Source organism: Salmo trutta, chromosome 11 (genome assembly GCF_901001165.1).
Source record: "Salmo trutta chromosome 11, fSalTru1.1, whole genome shotgun sequence".
In the NCBI taxonomy this organism is placed as follows: Eukaryota; Metazoa; Chordata; class Actinopteri; order Salmoniformes; family Salmonidae; genus Salmo; species Salmo trutta.
In genome coordinates this window covers 5,924,140-5,937,290 of record NC_042967.1, presented here as the reverse complement: position 1 = coordinate 5,937,290, position 13,151 = coordinate 5,924,140, and the positions used below count along the sequence as shown (strand labels likewise).

Here is a 13,151-nt window from a genome sequence, read left to right as displayed (position 1 = left end):
CTCTTTCCACCTCCTTCTCGGACGTAGCAGCTCTTTCTGAACACGATACTGTACCTGTTACACTTGAACTCAGCCAACTCGTGTAGCGTCATCCTTCTCCAGCATTGTCGTCTCGCTCTCTTGCTCCACCTGTATGCCTATGAACATCCAGGGGAAGAGTGGAGGTAGGCCAGTGTCTGTGAGCGTGCGACCCACTCGTCTCTCCTCGTCCCCGGGTTGCCTCGGAGCCTGACTGGGTCCCCCACTCCGCACTCTGGCTGACGCTCTCGTCCGGCTGCTCCTGCCCTTATTTGGTCTGCAGGCGCAGCTCCTCGCGCAGGCCCTGGAGGTCCCCCAGGCACAGCAGCATTCCAGGGCCTATTGATCTTTAGCGGGCCCAGAGCTCTCCCCCCCGCCTCTCTTTCGCACTCTTCACTTAATTTGAGATCTCTCGTTATTTTTCTGTTTGTGTGATCTGGACACGAACCAATTTCCATTCAGTTCTTAACGTTTCACTCACACACTCTCTCTCGTGAGTGTTTAACAGAAACGAGTTCGGAGGTGTTTGCATAACCATTAGTGGAGGCAATTTTTCTTCATCTCTCGCACTCCTAACAGAAACCGTTACAAAAATATCTAATGCAATTAAGTCATCCGTCAAAACACAAGCAGTTCTTATGTGTATATGTGCATGACAACAATGTAAACGCACAGTAAGCATTGAAGCAAGAAAAGCTAACCCATTATAAAGTTGTCAGCCCTCCCTCTGTGCATGAAGTCTGTTTCCATAATGTCTATGGGGAGGAAGAAAGCCAATCAAAACAATGGATGGCCATTTTTTTTTTTTTTTTAAATAAGCTCAATTATGATGACATTAAAGTCGTTCATTCTCCCTTCGGTGTCGATCTCCTGAAATGGCTAACATACCTCCCTCAAGACGTATCAGTCCGGGTTTGTTTGTACAGTTGCCATGGGGGCAGGTTTTAGGAAGGAGCTGACTCCTACACAAACAAAGGATGTCTGGGATGGTGTGTGTCTGTAGGAGTGTACACACACACACGTCTCCAAATACGTACCTACTTCACATAGAATACTTGAAATTGTCTTGGTCCAACAATACAGTCCAAAACATATGGGGGCAGCGTGAACTTGAACCTTTCCTGGAATATACACAGTTTACCAATAGATTTTTTTTTATATCCAAACACGCTACAGCCCAGCTTAAACAAAAGGCTCCGATGGAGACGATTTATGCCGAAACATATGCCTTTTGTTTGTTTGTCCCGTCAATAAATCTATCAGATTTACCCAGCAACAGAGGGCTCCTTTGTCTTTATCCTCCCTGATAGTCACCAGCTGAAGTATCCTGGGGCAAATGTTTTTTGGATACATACAGCTTAATTGCATAGTCATTCCTACGTGGACCACACCAGAACTTAACTACTGTATAACCATGTTGTCACACCAGTGAGAAAAGGAGTCCGCCTGTTATCAGACTTTCCAAAGAGAGAAAAATACAGACATTATCAGGCAGAATTTATTAGTAATATAGTACCCAAAAATTGTAAATGAAAGCAGAAAGACTTGTAGAAAGACTTGTAATAAGAATGTCATTGCAATGCATCCACTTGAGTTCACATTTGGACAAACCTAATCTGCACTTGTAGCCCCCCTTTCTGATTCAATATACACAACTCCAATGTGAGCCGGGGATCCTCCAAAAGACCACGTCTTCAGTCCAAAACCTTTAAAGTCCCCGAAAGTGGTAGCAAAGGCAGACTAGAAATATTTAAAACATTACATTCTATCCTTATTCAATTATGGGTAAAGTACATTCCCTTATTCTCCATTTTGGTCTCCAGAGCAGTTATCCCTGGTAACACTACAAGGTACCACTTTACACCAAGGTACCCTTCATAAAGAGCACCTTAAAGTAGTGTAACCCACTATAAATGTTTTATAGTGGGTTTATGTTTTTTTTTGCATACTGTATGGGGCAATTGGGGTGGATGTAGGAAAAGTTGGTGTGAAAAAGTGAGAAGAGAAAAGGCAACCCAAACGGATGGTGGGTGAGAAAATAAGAGTTTATAAAGCAGTGGATCATGTCATCGATTTACAGCTCCATACAAAAGACGTACAAAAAAACAGCACCAGCAGACACGCAGTGCTCTCACATGCCAGGGTCGTGTTCATTAGGGATAGCAACGGGAAACGTTTGCAACAGAACACGAACATTTGCAATTCTTATTGGACATGTCCAGGTAGTCAGTTTTCTTCTGTTTGGTCCCTAATGAACACGACTCAGGGAAGGGTGAATGAAAAGGGGATGGTGAGAAAAATAAACGAGAACAAAACCAACCAAAGACAGAAACCAAAAATAAAGTAATTACATATTAAGGTGCTTAAACAATTGTTCTGCGGTCAGTGTCCTTCCTATGTGAATAGATACTCATTTAAACACAAAAAAAAGGCAAAATAAATTCTTAAAATCACATTCATTGAACACAAAAAGTATGCCTAACAAATGTTATTCAAATACATTTTTACAAGCTATTGCATTGACACTAATCGCTTCATTCATTCCGGACAGTAAAAAGGTCGCCGTCAGAATTATCTATAGAGAAAATAACAACTCCAGGAAGATAACTGTATAATTCAATTCAATTACGCCGCTTATCTGATTATATTAATTTAGAGTGAAGTAAAACATCCCATTTGGACAAAGGCAATGAATGTGGCGGCAACATTAGCTATGTAATTCCTAATACAGTATTCAACAGCGATCTTAAAAAGAAAACCTCATCATAGAATAAAATAACACCGTTTCAAAAAGGAGGGTTGTGTTATTGCTGAGACCTGAAGGTTTGTTGTATATTGACAAAAGTAAATGTCAGACTTGATTGGGAACAAATTTAGGCTATTGTCTCGTTATCTTAAACATGACAAGGGGATTTGCTGTGGTTGAAATGAACCAAAAGCACACTTTACCTTAGGCCACTTCAACTAGAAGAAAGTACACAAAGTAAGTTGAGAAACTTATATTGCTCTATCCAGAGTTATATTTATGGACGGAGATATATAAATGACGTCCTATCAATATTCAATACTTTTCCCATTATAAATATCTTTACATAAAACAAAAGTGGGGAAACGGGTTGCTTTTGCATATGTTTTTCCAAAGGTATCAAACTCCTAAAGCCCTATCGACAATCCAATCTAGCTCTCACTTGTAAAATCCGTAGTGTACTCATAAATTTCAAATGAGAAAAAGGATAAAACGCCAAGTCCACCATCAATAAAATCCCAAATCTATAAATATTACTTTCCATCTAAAGTACAAAATGTACTGTAATTGTTCAAAAAGAAGGGCTAAAAATAAAACATCAACGATTGCCACTTCCACATTTGAAATAACTCGCCCATATAGGAGTTCGCAAACACTATAATGAAAAACTGGAATTGACTGTAGGCCCATAGAGGGCAGATATCCAGAGCCTTCCGGTGCAAATAGAAGGCTCTGCAAATAGAAATATAACGCACGAGGTGGCTAAAAACAGACCATCTTCTGCCAGCTTGCTACCCATGGCCCTGCTAGCGGTCTGAATCGCCGTGACCCCAACCAACCTCACTACTCACTGGACCCTTATGATCCTTCGGCTAAGCATGCCTCTCCTTAATGTCAATATGCCTTGTCCATTGCTGTTCTGGTTAGTGTCTATTGGCTTATTTCACTGTAGAGCCTCTAGCCCTGCTCATTATACCTTATCCAACCTTTCAGTTCCACCACCCACACATGCTATGACATCACCTGGTTTCAATTATGTTTCTAGAGACAAAATTTCTCTCATCATCACTCAATGCCTAGGTTTACCTCCACTGTATTCACATCCAACATTACCTTTGTCTGTACATTATACCTATCGCCCCCAGAAACCTGCTCCTTTTACTCTCTGTTCCGGACATCCTAGATGACCAATTCTCATAGCTTTTAGCCATACCCTTACCCTACTACTCCTCTGGCGATGTAGAGGTGAATCCAGGCCCTGCAGTGCCTAGCTCCACTCCTACTCCCCAGGCGCTCTCTTTTGATGACTTCTGTAAACGTAATGGCCTTGGTTTCATGCATGTTAACATTAGAAGCCTCCTCCCTAAGTTTGTTTTATTCACTGCTTTAGCACACTCTGCCAACCCGGATGTCCTAGCCATGTCTGAATCCTGGCTTAGGAAGACCACCAAAAACTCTGAAATCTCCATCCCTAACTACAAAATTTTCAGACAAGATAGAACGGCCAAAGGGGGCGGTGTTGCAATCTACTGCAGAGATAGCCTGCAGAGTTCTGTCCTACTATCCAGGTCTGTACCCAAACAATTTGAACTTCTACTTTTAAAAATCCACCTCTCTAAAAACAAGTCGCTCACTGTTGCCGCCTGCTATAGACCACCCTTTGCCCCCAGCTGTGCTCTGGACACCATATGTGAACTGATTGCCCCCCCATCTATCTTCAGAGCTCGTGCTGCTAGGTGACCTAAACTGGGACATGCTTAACACCCCAGCCATCCTACAATCTAAGCTTGATGCCCTCAATCTCACACAAATTATCAATGAACCTTCCAGGTACCACCCCAAATCCATAAACACGGGCACCCTCATAGATATCATCCTAACCAACTTGCCCTCTAAATACACCTCTGCTGTTTTCAACCAAGATCTCAGCGATCACTGCCTCATTGCCTGCATCCGTAATGGGTCAGCGGTCAAACAACCTCCACTCATTACTGTCAAACGCTCCCTGAAACACTTCAGCGAGCAGGCCTTTCTAATCAACCTGGGCTGGGTATCCTGGAAGGATATTGACCTCATCCCGTCAGTAGAGGATGCCTGGTTATTTTTTTAAATGCCTTCCTCACCATCTTAAATAAGCATGCCCCATTCAAGAAATTTGGAACCAGGAACAGATATAGCCCTTGGTTCTCTCCAGACCTGACTGCCCTTAACCAACACAAAAACATCCTGTGGCGTTCTGCATTAGCATCGAACAGCCCCCGTGATATGTAACATTTCATGGAAGTTTGAAACCAATATACACAGGCAGTTAGAAAAGCCAAGGCTAGCTTTTTCAAGCAGAAATTTGCTTCCTGCAACACAAACTCAAAAAAGTTCTGGGACACTTTAAAGTCCATGGAGAATAAGAGCACCTCCTCCCTGCTGCCCACTGCACTGAAGATAGGAAACTCTGTCACCACCGATAAATTCACTATAATTGAGAATTTCAATAAGCATTTTTCTACGGCTGGCCATGCTTTCCACCTGGCTACCCATACCCCGGTCAACAGCACTGCACCCCCCACAGCAACTCGCCCAAGCCTTCCCCATTTCTCCTTCTCCCAAATCCAGTCAGCTGATTTTCTGAAAGAACTGCAAAATCTGGACCCCTACAAATCAGCTGGGCTAGACAATCTGGACCCTTTCTTTCTAAAATTATCTGCCGAAATTGTTGCAACCCCTATTATTAGCCTGTTCAACCTCTCTTTCGTGTCGTCTGAGATTCCCAAAGATTGGAAAGCAGCTGCGGTCATCCACCTCTTCAAAGGGGGGGGACACTCTTGACCCAAACTGCTACAGACCTATATCTATCCTACCCTGTCTTTCTAAGGTCTTCGAAAGCCAAGTCAACAAACAGATTACCGACCATTTCGAATCCCACCGCACCTTCTCCGCTATGCAATCTGGTTTCAGAGCTGGTCATGGGTGCACCTCAGCCACGCTCAAGGTCCTAAACGATATCTTCACCGCCATCGATAAGAAACAATACTGTGCAGCCGTATTCATTGACCTGGCCAAGGCTTTCGACTCTGTCAATCACCACATCCTCATCGGCAGACTCAATAGTCTTGGTTTCTCAAATGATTGCCTCGCCTGGTTCACCAACTACTCTGATAGAGTTCAGTGTGTCAAATCGGAGGGCCTCTCCGGACCTCTGGCAGTCTCTATGGGGGTGCCACAGGGTTCAAATCTTGGGCCGACTCTCTTCTCTGTATACATCAATGATGTCGCTCTTGCTGCTGGTGAGTCTCTGATCCACCTCTACGCAGATGACACCATTCTGTATACTTCTGGCCCTTCTTTGGACACTGTTAACAACCCTCCAGACGAGCTTCAATGCCATACAACTCTCCTTCCGTGGCCTCCAACTGCACTTAAATACAAGTAAAACTAAATGCATGCTCTTCAACCGATCGCTGCCTGCACCTGCCCGCCCGTCCAGCATCACTACTCTGGACGGTTCTGACTTAGAATATGTGGACAACCACCAATAACTAGGTGTCTGGTTAGACTGTAAACTCTCCTTACAGACTCACATAAAACATCTCCAATCCAAAGTTAAATCTAGAATTGGCTTCCTATTTCGCAACAAAGCATCCTTCACTCATGCTGCCAAACATACCCTCGTAAAACTGACCATCCTACCGATCCTTGACTTCGGCAATGTCATTTACAAAATAGCCTCCAATACCCTACTCAATAAATTGGATGCAGTCTATCACAGTGCCATCCGTTTTGTCTCTAAAGCCCCATATACTACCCACCACTGCGACCTGTACGCTCTCGTTGGCTGGCCCTCGCTTCATACTCGTCGCCAAACCCACTGGCTCCAGGTCATCTACAAGACCCTGCTAGGTAAGGTCCCCCCTCATCTCAGCTCGCTGGTCACCATAGCAGCACCCACCCGTAGCACGCGCTCCAGCAGGTATATCTCACTGGTCACCCCCAAAGCCAATTCCTCCTTCGGCCCCCTCTCCTTCCAGTTCTCTGCTGCCAATGACTGGAACGAACTACAACAATCTCTAAAACTGGAAACACTTATCTCCCTCACTAGCTTTAAGCACCAGCTGTCAGAGCAGCTCACAGATTACTGCACCTGTACATAGCCCATCTATAATTTAGCCCTTGCACTTTCTTCCACTGCAAATCTACCATTCCAGTGTTTTACTTGCTATATTGTATGTACTTCGCCACCATGGCCTTTTTTTGCCTTTACCTCCCTTATCTCACCTCATTTGCTCACATTGTATATAGACTTATTTTTATACTGTATTATTGACTGTATGTTTGTTTTACTCCATGTGTAACTCTGTGTTGTTGTATGTGTCAAACTGCTTTGCTTTATCTTGGCCAGGTCGCAGTTGTAAATGAGAACTTGTTCTCAACTTGCCTACCTGGTTAAATAAAGGTGAAATAAAATAAATAAAAATATTTATATGCTTTCAATATCAATGCATTTGCCTTCAAACATTTCTTACCTTATCCCGTGGTTTCCAGCAACACTTTTGGGTATCATGCATTAGACAGCGTCATCATATTCACTAGGGAAATAGGTGTGTGTTCCTGTGTTGGTGTATGACATTTATGAAGAAGATTTTTTACTAATAACGCTGTGGTTGTTTCATGTTGCTTATTGAAAGTTGCTGTGGATAAGAGCATTTGCCAAATGATTAAACATTGAAATGTGTTGCAATGTCCTATGACAATATACTGCTCTGAAAATACCAACCTGCCCCCCTATTACAGATAACACAGTTAGGGGGGTCTCTGTTTTGATTTAACACTGAGGAAAAAGGGAAAAGAAACATGTCCAAAACCAAGATGGCTGACATGATGACGTCAAGGCAATCCTGAATGGCAGTTTACTTGGCATCTTTAACTCTATCTTTACCATATTTGACCTTTCTGAATGTTACACCATCAACTTATCAATGCAAGTTATTACATTACTGGGTTAAAATATATCTAATAAATCAAATAAAAGCAGATGTCAACACTTAAAAGGTGGCCATCTTGTTTGGCTACCCTTCCTTCAGTATCTGAGGTGACAGGAATTCAAAAGTATGGATCTTCTTCTACCTCTTCTCGATCATTTAGAAAATAATTGTTTAATTAGTGGAATAGTCTCCTTTAGAGTTGGCTAGTTAGAGCTAAAACTAAATATTTGTTGTGACGTTGTCGCACATGCTTGGGCAAGGCTTCTTGGATGACCGGACGTAGTGGGGTCATCCTAGGGTCAGCTCCACCTCCCCCAATCTTAACCTTAACCAATGGTGGGGAAAGTGCAAAACTGACCCAAATCAGTGTCTGGGGGCAACTTTACTCCGGGTTGGTTGTGTCCAATATGGGTTGTGCTAGAGATGGAAGGGTCCACGTAAGGAGGGTGCGGAGGTGGACCGGATTCATCATTATAGTTTCTTGACGTAGTTTCCTGGGAAGGTTCCAAACTGCTTGCTCCGTCGGGAAGTCCCTTTGCAAAAACACAAAAACAGAGATGCCAATTTTCCACTATGTAGACATCCACGGTGACATTAAAACATTATAGGTTGTAATTGTAAAAGAGAATGTGTTTAATAAAGGCTAATAATAATCAACAATGAAAAGTGTCCGTTTACATACTGTAGCCCACTAGAAGTGATTGATTCTAGAATTTCAGTGGTTCTTCTATGCAGAGGGAACTATCCAAAGAATTGCTGTATTAAATAGTGTATTCAAATATTGTAAAAAACACAAATGATTCCCTGCACCATTAAAATAAACCCAAGACTGTACATTCAAACCAAAGTTTATGTTTCAGAAGCTGTCTGTCTAGTTAGCAGCATTCCTACCAGACTGCAATGTAATCAACATCCAACTCAGGAAATTAAAGATCTCGTCGAGCTAATTGGCAAGATTTCACAGAGGCCCCCCCAAAATCCCATTGCAACATGGCTGGACTTTGAGGAAGGAAGGAAATACAAGGACCTAGAAGTGAGGGGTCAAATGAATTCTCAGTGCAACCAGTCTGTAGTGGTAATATCACCGTTTGGTATCTGGCTGAGTGGTCAAAATGAATTAAGTGGACATTTCAGAGTGGGAGAGGAAGGCCCTGTTCTGAAACAACTCCTACTCCCTAGGCACTTCCCCTATCCCTTAATCCCTAGACACTTCCCCTAGCCCCTAGTCCCTAGACACTTCCCCTAGCCCCTAGACACTTCCCCTAGCCCCTAGTCCCTAGGGAATTCCCCTAGCCTCTAGGCACTTCCCTTTGCACTTCCCCTAGCCCCTACTCCCTAGGCACTTCCCCTAGCCCCTACTCCCTAGGCACTTCCCCTAGCCCCTACTCCCTAGGCACTTCCCCTAGCCCCTACTCCCTAGGCACTTCCCCTAGCCCCTACTCCCTAGGCACTTCCCCATAGCTCCTAGGCATTTGTAAATCTGAGAGGACTGCATAGATCTAAGTAATGTGGCAGAAATTCGTGCTTGGCTATCAGAGGGCAAGGTGGGACCATTACCACATTTCTTATCCTTATCAAAGTCTTTGAGATGTACGCCCAAAGTGCCTATAGGCTAGGGGTTGTTTCAGGATGGAGCTGAAGTGTGTTCTACTCAGGACACAGGCAGTAGATTACAAGGAACTAGAGCACCACCTACTGGTGAGAGTGGGGTACGAGTTAAACATAAATGCAATTCAGTATCCACTGCTGCAAATCTACTAACTGCAGGGCTCTCCTACCCTGTTCCTGCAGAGCTACTGTCCTCTCGGTTCACTCCAATCCTAATCTAGCACACCTGATTCTAATAATTAGCTGGTTGATGAGATGAATCAGGTTAGTCACAACTGGGGTTGGAGCAAAAACCTACAGGAGGGTAGCTCTCTAGGAACAGGGTTGAAGAACCCTCTACTACAGCCTACCAGAGAGTTGGTCTCCAAAAATGCACCCTTCAACCCTTAACCTTGAAACTATTTCCGATCTTCTGTCATGACTGGATAGATAACAACAGCTTAGCTTTTCAACAATCAAAGTACTGTGATTCTGTGAGGAAAAGGTGAAGTATTTATTCTCCTCTCTTACCGACAAACCAGCCGTCGTCGCACTTCTCCATGACATCCACGATGTCCCCCTCCTTCAGCTCCAGCTCGTCCTCGTTACGGGGCAGATAGTTGTACAGGGCCTGGAACCTGGGGGGACACAACCATGGCTGTGTGAGAAACGTGGCCCACACCGCTATAGCTTTGTGATAAGATCATTATTGATGGGTAATGTTGGTCTAGGCAGGTAGCCTGGCGGTTAATTGGACCAATAACCGAAAGGTCGCTGGTTCGAATCCCAGAGACGACTAGGTGAAAAATGTGCCCTTGAGCAAGGCACTTAACCCTAATTGCTCTGAATAAGAGAGTGTCAGGTAAAATGTATGTTGATGATGATAATGCTGATTGTACAAGTGATAAGGGGGCTATGCTGACGGATAATACCTGACTCCAAATTAAATAAATGTAACGTAGAACATCTGAGATGATATTGCTGAAGATATTGATCATTACTAGAACGACGGATGGGGCCACAACCCTGGAAATATAACCCACATAGCTACAGTCCTATGATAAGATTATTATTGTTGTGTCAATGACTGAGATTCTAATGTTACTTACAGGTCTCCTCCACCATGGAGCGAATCCTGCACAATCCTCTGAGACAGAGAGACAGAGACAGAGAGAGAAATAAGTACAGTGTGACAAACAGTTGATATGGTGATATAAATCCACTGCTTTGAGATTCACACTTATCATTTGACTCCATTCCCCTTTCAGATGAGAACAGAATACATTTTTTTTTTAAATCCAATCCTTAACAAAAACAATCTCAATGCTCAATCCCCCACAAAGAAAAAAATGCACTAAAATGTGGTCAAACAATATCATGCACTGAAATCCAGGGGTAACCAACAGGGTATTATTAGAGAACAAAGAAGACATTCCCCACAATGCACAGCTGCTAGTGTCACGCCCCTACCCTTCGACCTCTAACAGGCGACAGACAGGACCTTCGGGTCGCGACGGGGCTACGGGGGGGTTTACCATCGACCGCGAGGAGGTCGTGCTTAAAAGGAGGCTGAAAGAACCAGAAATGCGACAACAACAACAACAAGACAGACGGCCGTCAGCCTCCATTTTCAGAAAGAACAAGAGCAGCCATTTTGACCACAGAGAATCACTGGTATTGTCCCAAAGGACACCCTATCCCCTATATAATGCGCCATTCTTTGTTACAAAGGTAAAGGTTAGTGCATTATATAGGGAATACGTTGTCATTTGACACAAAGACACTTCGGTTGCAAACTCCTGAGCATTCATGCTGTAGGTAAGGGCTGTCTTCCCATGCATACGAAGGCATACACCGTTTATACATTATAGGTGATCTATACACCTCTTATAGGCTACACACAATACATAAAAAAGAAGCTAGCCTGGGTACACACACTGGCACTCTCATATCAACATGGGCATACACTGAGCATATGGGCATCTGCAACCAGACGTCCAACATGCTGCTAATTTACGCATTGTTTTCACACACCTCACTGGTCCAACAGGTGATTAATAAAAATGTATTAGGGCACAACACACACAGTCCGTCAGGGTTGATTTGAGTTAGTGTTTCTTATAAGTTGTTGTAACACAATATGAGCACCTGCAGTGTCTTTTACCTTGATCTTAGGAGACCTAGGCTCTGGAAAGGGTATGAGTGGAGGGGAGGGAGAGAAAGGGAGAGGAGGAGGAGGAGAAGAGGGGGGAGGGGAGGAAAGGAGCATCTGTTGTGCGTCAGGGATGGGGGAGGTCGGAGGAGAGGGATGGGGGGGAGTAGGGGAGACCAGGGGTGGGATAGGTTGATGTGAGGCCAAAAGGGAGGAAGAGAGAGGGGCGGGAGAGGTGGGGGGAGGAGTAGAGGATGGGTGGGAGGTAGGGAGGGGTGAGATGGTGGGAGGCGGAGAGGTGAGAAGTGGAGAGGAGGGTGAAGGAGAGGAGAGGTGAGAGGTAGAGATGAGGGAAGTGGGGGGAGGAGAGCAGGGTGGCACAATCTGTGGCGAGGAGGAGAGGGGGATTGGGGGAGGGGGAGAAAGACGGGACAGTGTAGGAGAGGAGGAAAAGATAGCCAGGGCTTCAGCTGGTTGTGAGGCAGAGTAAAAAGCGGGGGGTGGTGAGGAGGGAGGAGAGATGGGGGGAGGGAGGATGGTGATGGGCTCTAACTGTGCCGGGTTGCACAAAGTGCTGTGACAGCGAGAAGGATAGACATCAGCCTGGGAAGGGAAGGAAAATGTGACAGCAATCACACCCAGCGGCAAACCTCGAGCTGAATCACCATTCCAAAATGTAGGTTCATTATCGAAGCATTATTCTGCATAATCAAGTAAAATGAGCCAGAAAAGGCAAGATGTGAAACTACAGGGGTTTAGGGTCAATTCCATTTCAATCATGACTGAAAAAGCCTCCATATATCCAAGCCCTGGTTAACCATGTATTTTTAATTATAATAAGTACATCTTAAATGTATTATCAAACTGTAAAACTGCTTGGAATTGGCTCGGGTTAGGTGTTAGCAAGCATGTGTGTATGCTTCAACTGAGTCTGAAACCTGGTCCACACATCATGCGCTACCTCTGTTTTCAGTCCCTCTCTGTGGACAGTTATAGTACCACAGTCTATATCAATGTTCCTTTCTTCTTCCTCCTCCTCTTCTTCCCCTCCTATAGCTTCCTCCTCTTCCTCAATGTACAATGTCATCGGCCTCTGAGAACCCGCCGTCCTCCTATTCACCCTTTTTGATTGGCTGTCCTGCGTGATGGACATGGGCTGTGTAGTCACGGGCCTATGAAACTCCGTCTCGAGCCTAACCCTGCTCTGTGCCACGTGCGGGGGTTCCACGGCCGGCCTGAGAACCTCCCCCCCGTCTTCGTCACACATGGGCTGATCCAGGATCATAGACAACAACTGATCATATGGATCGTCCACTTGCTCCTGAAGAGACGGGGGTTCTGTTTCTAGTTCTAGGGATACTGGCTGAGCACTGAGCCTGTACCACGGCAATAAATCTGCGTGGGTGTCCGCTGGCTCGGGTTCAGCGCAGAAGAACCCCCCTCTGCCTGCTAGGGAGAGTGGTTCGTTCTCTTCACTGTCTCTTAGGCCCCTCTCTTCGAGGTATCCCAGGAAGGAGTCGGGCACGGGGGAGGCGGAGGAGGAGGAGGAGTCAGGAGGGGGCGGAGAGAAAGGAGGGGCTGAGGGGGGGGAGTCTAAGTCAAACAGCCACTGCTTGACAGCCGGGACGGAGGCGGCGAGACGACTGGATGCGTTTCGTGGCGGAGGGGTGAG

The 13,151-nt window shown here is 44.9% G+C and overlaps 1 protein-coding gene across 9 annotated transcripts in view; it reads right to left on the bottom strand.

Annotated features, from left to right (window-relative positions):
* Nucleotides 1-7,419: 7,419 nt before the first annotated feature.
* The window catches only part of LOC115202135 (sorbin and SH3 domain-containing protein 2), a 91,117-nt gene continuing 85,385 nt past the window's right edge, over nt 7,420-13,151 (bottom strand). For 8 of the 9 annotated variants that reach the window (XM_029766055.1, XM_029766059.1, XM_029766063.1 and 5 more), the window contains 4 exons: nt 10,798-10,896; nt 10,437-10,474; nt 9,859-9,965; nt 7,420-8,273 (listed from right to left, as the gene is read on the bottom strand). In XM_029766055.1, coding sequence (XP_029621915.1) covers nt 8,212-8,273; nt 9,859-9,965; nt 10,437-10,474; nt 10,798-10,896 — 306 coding nt within the window. In that variant the 3' untranslated portion in view covers nt 7,420-8,211. The remainder of the gene's footprint in view (nt 8,274-9,858; nt 9,966-10,436; nt 10,475-10,797; nt 10,897-13,151) is intronic. The other variant, XM_029766062.1, reaches the window with a different exon arrangement.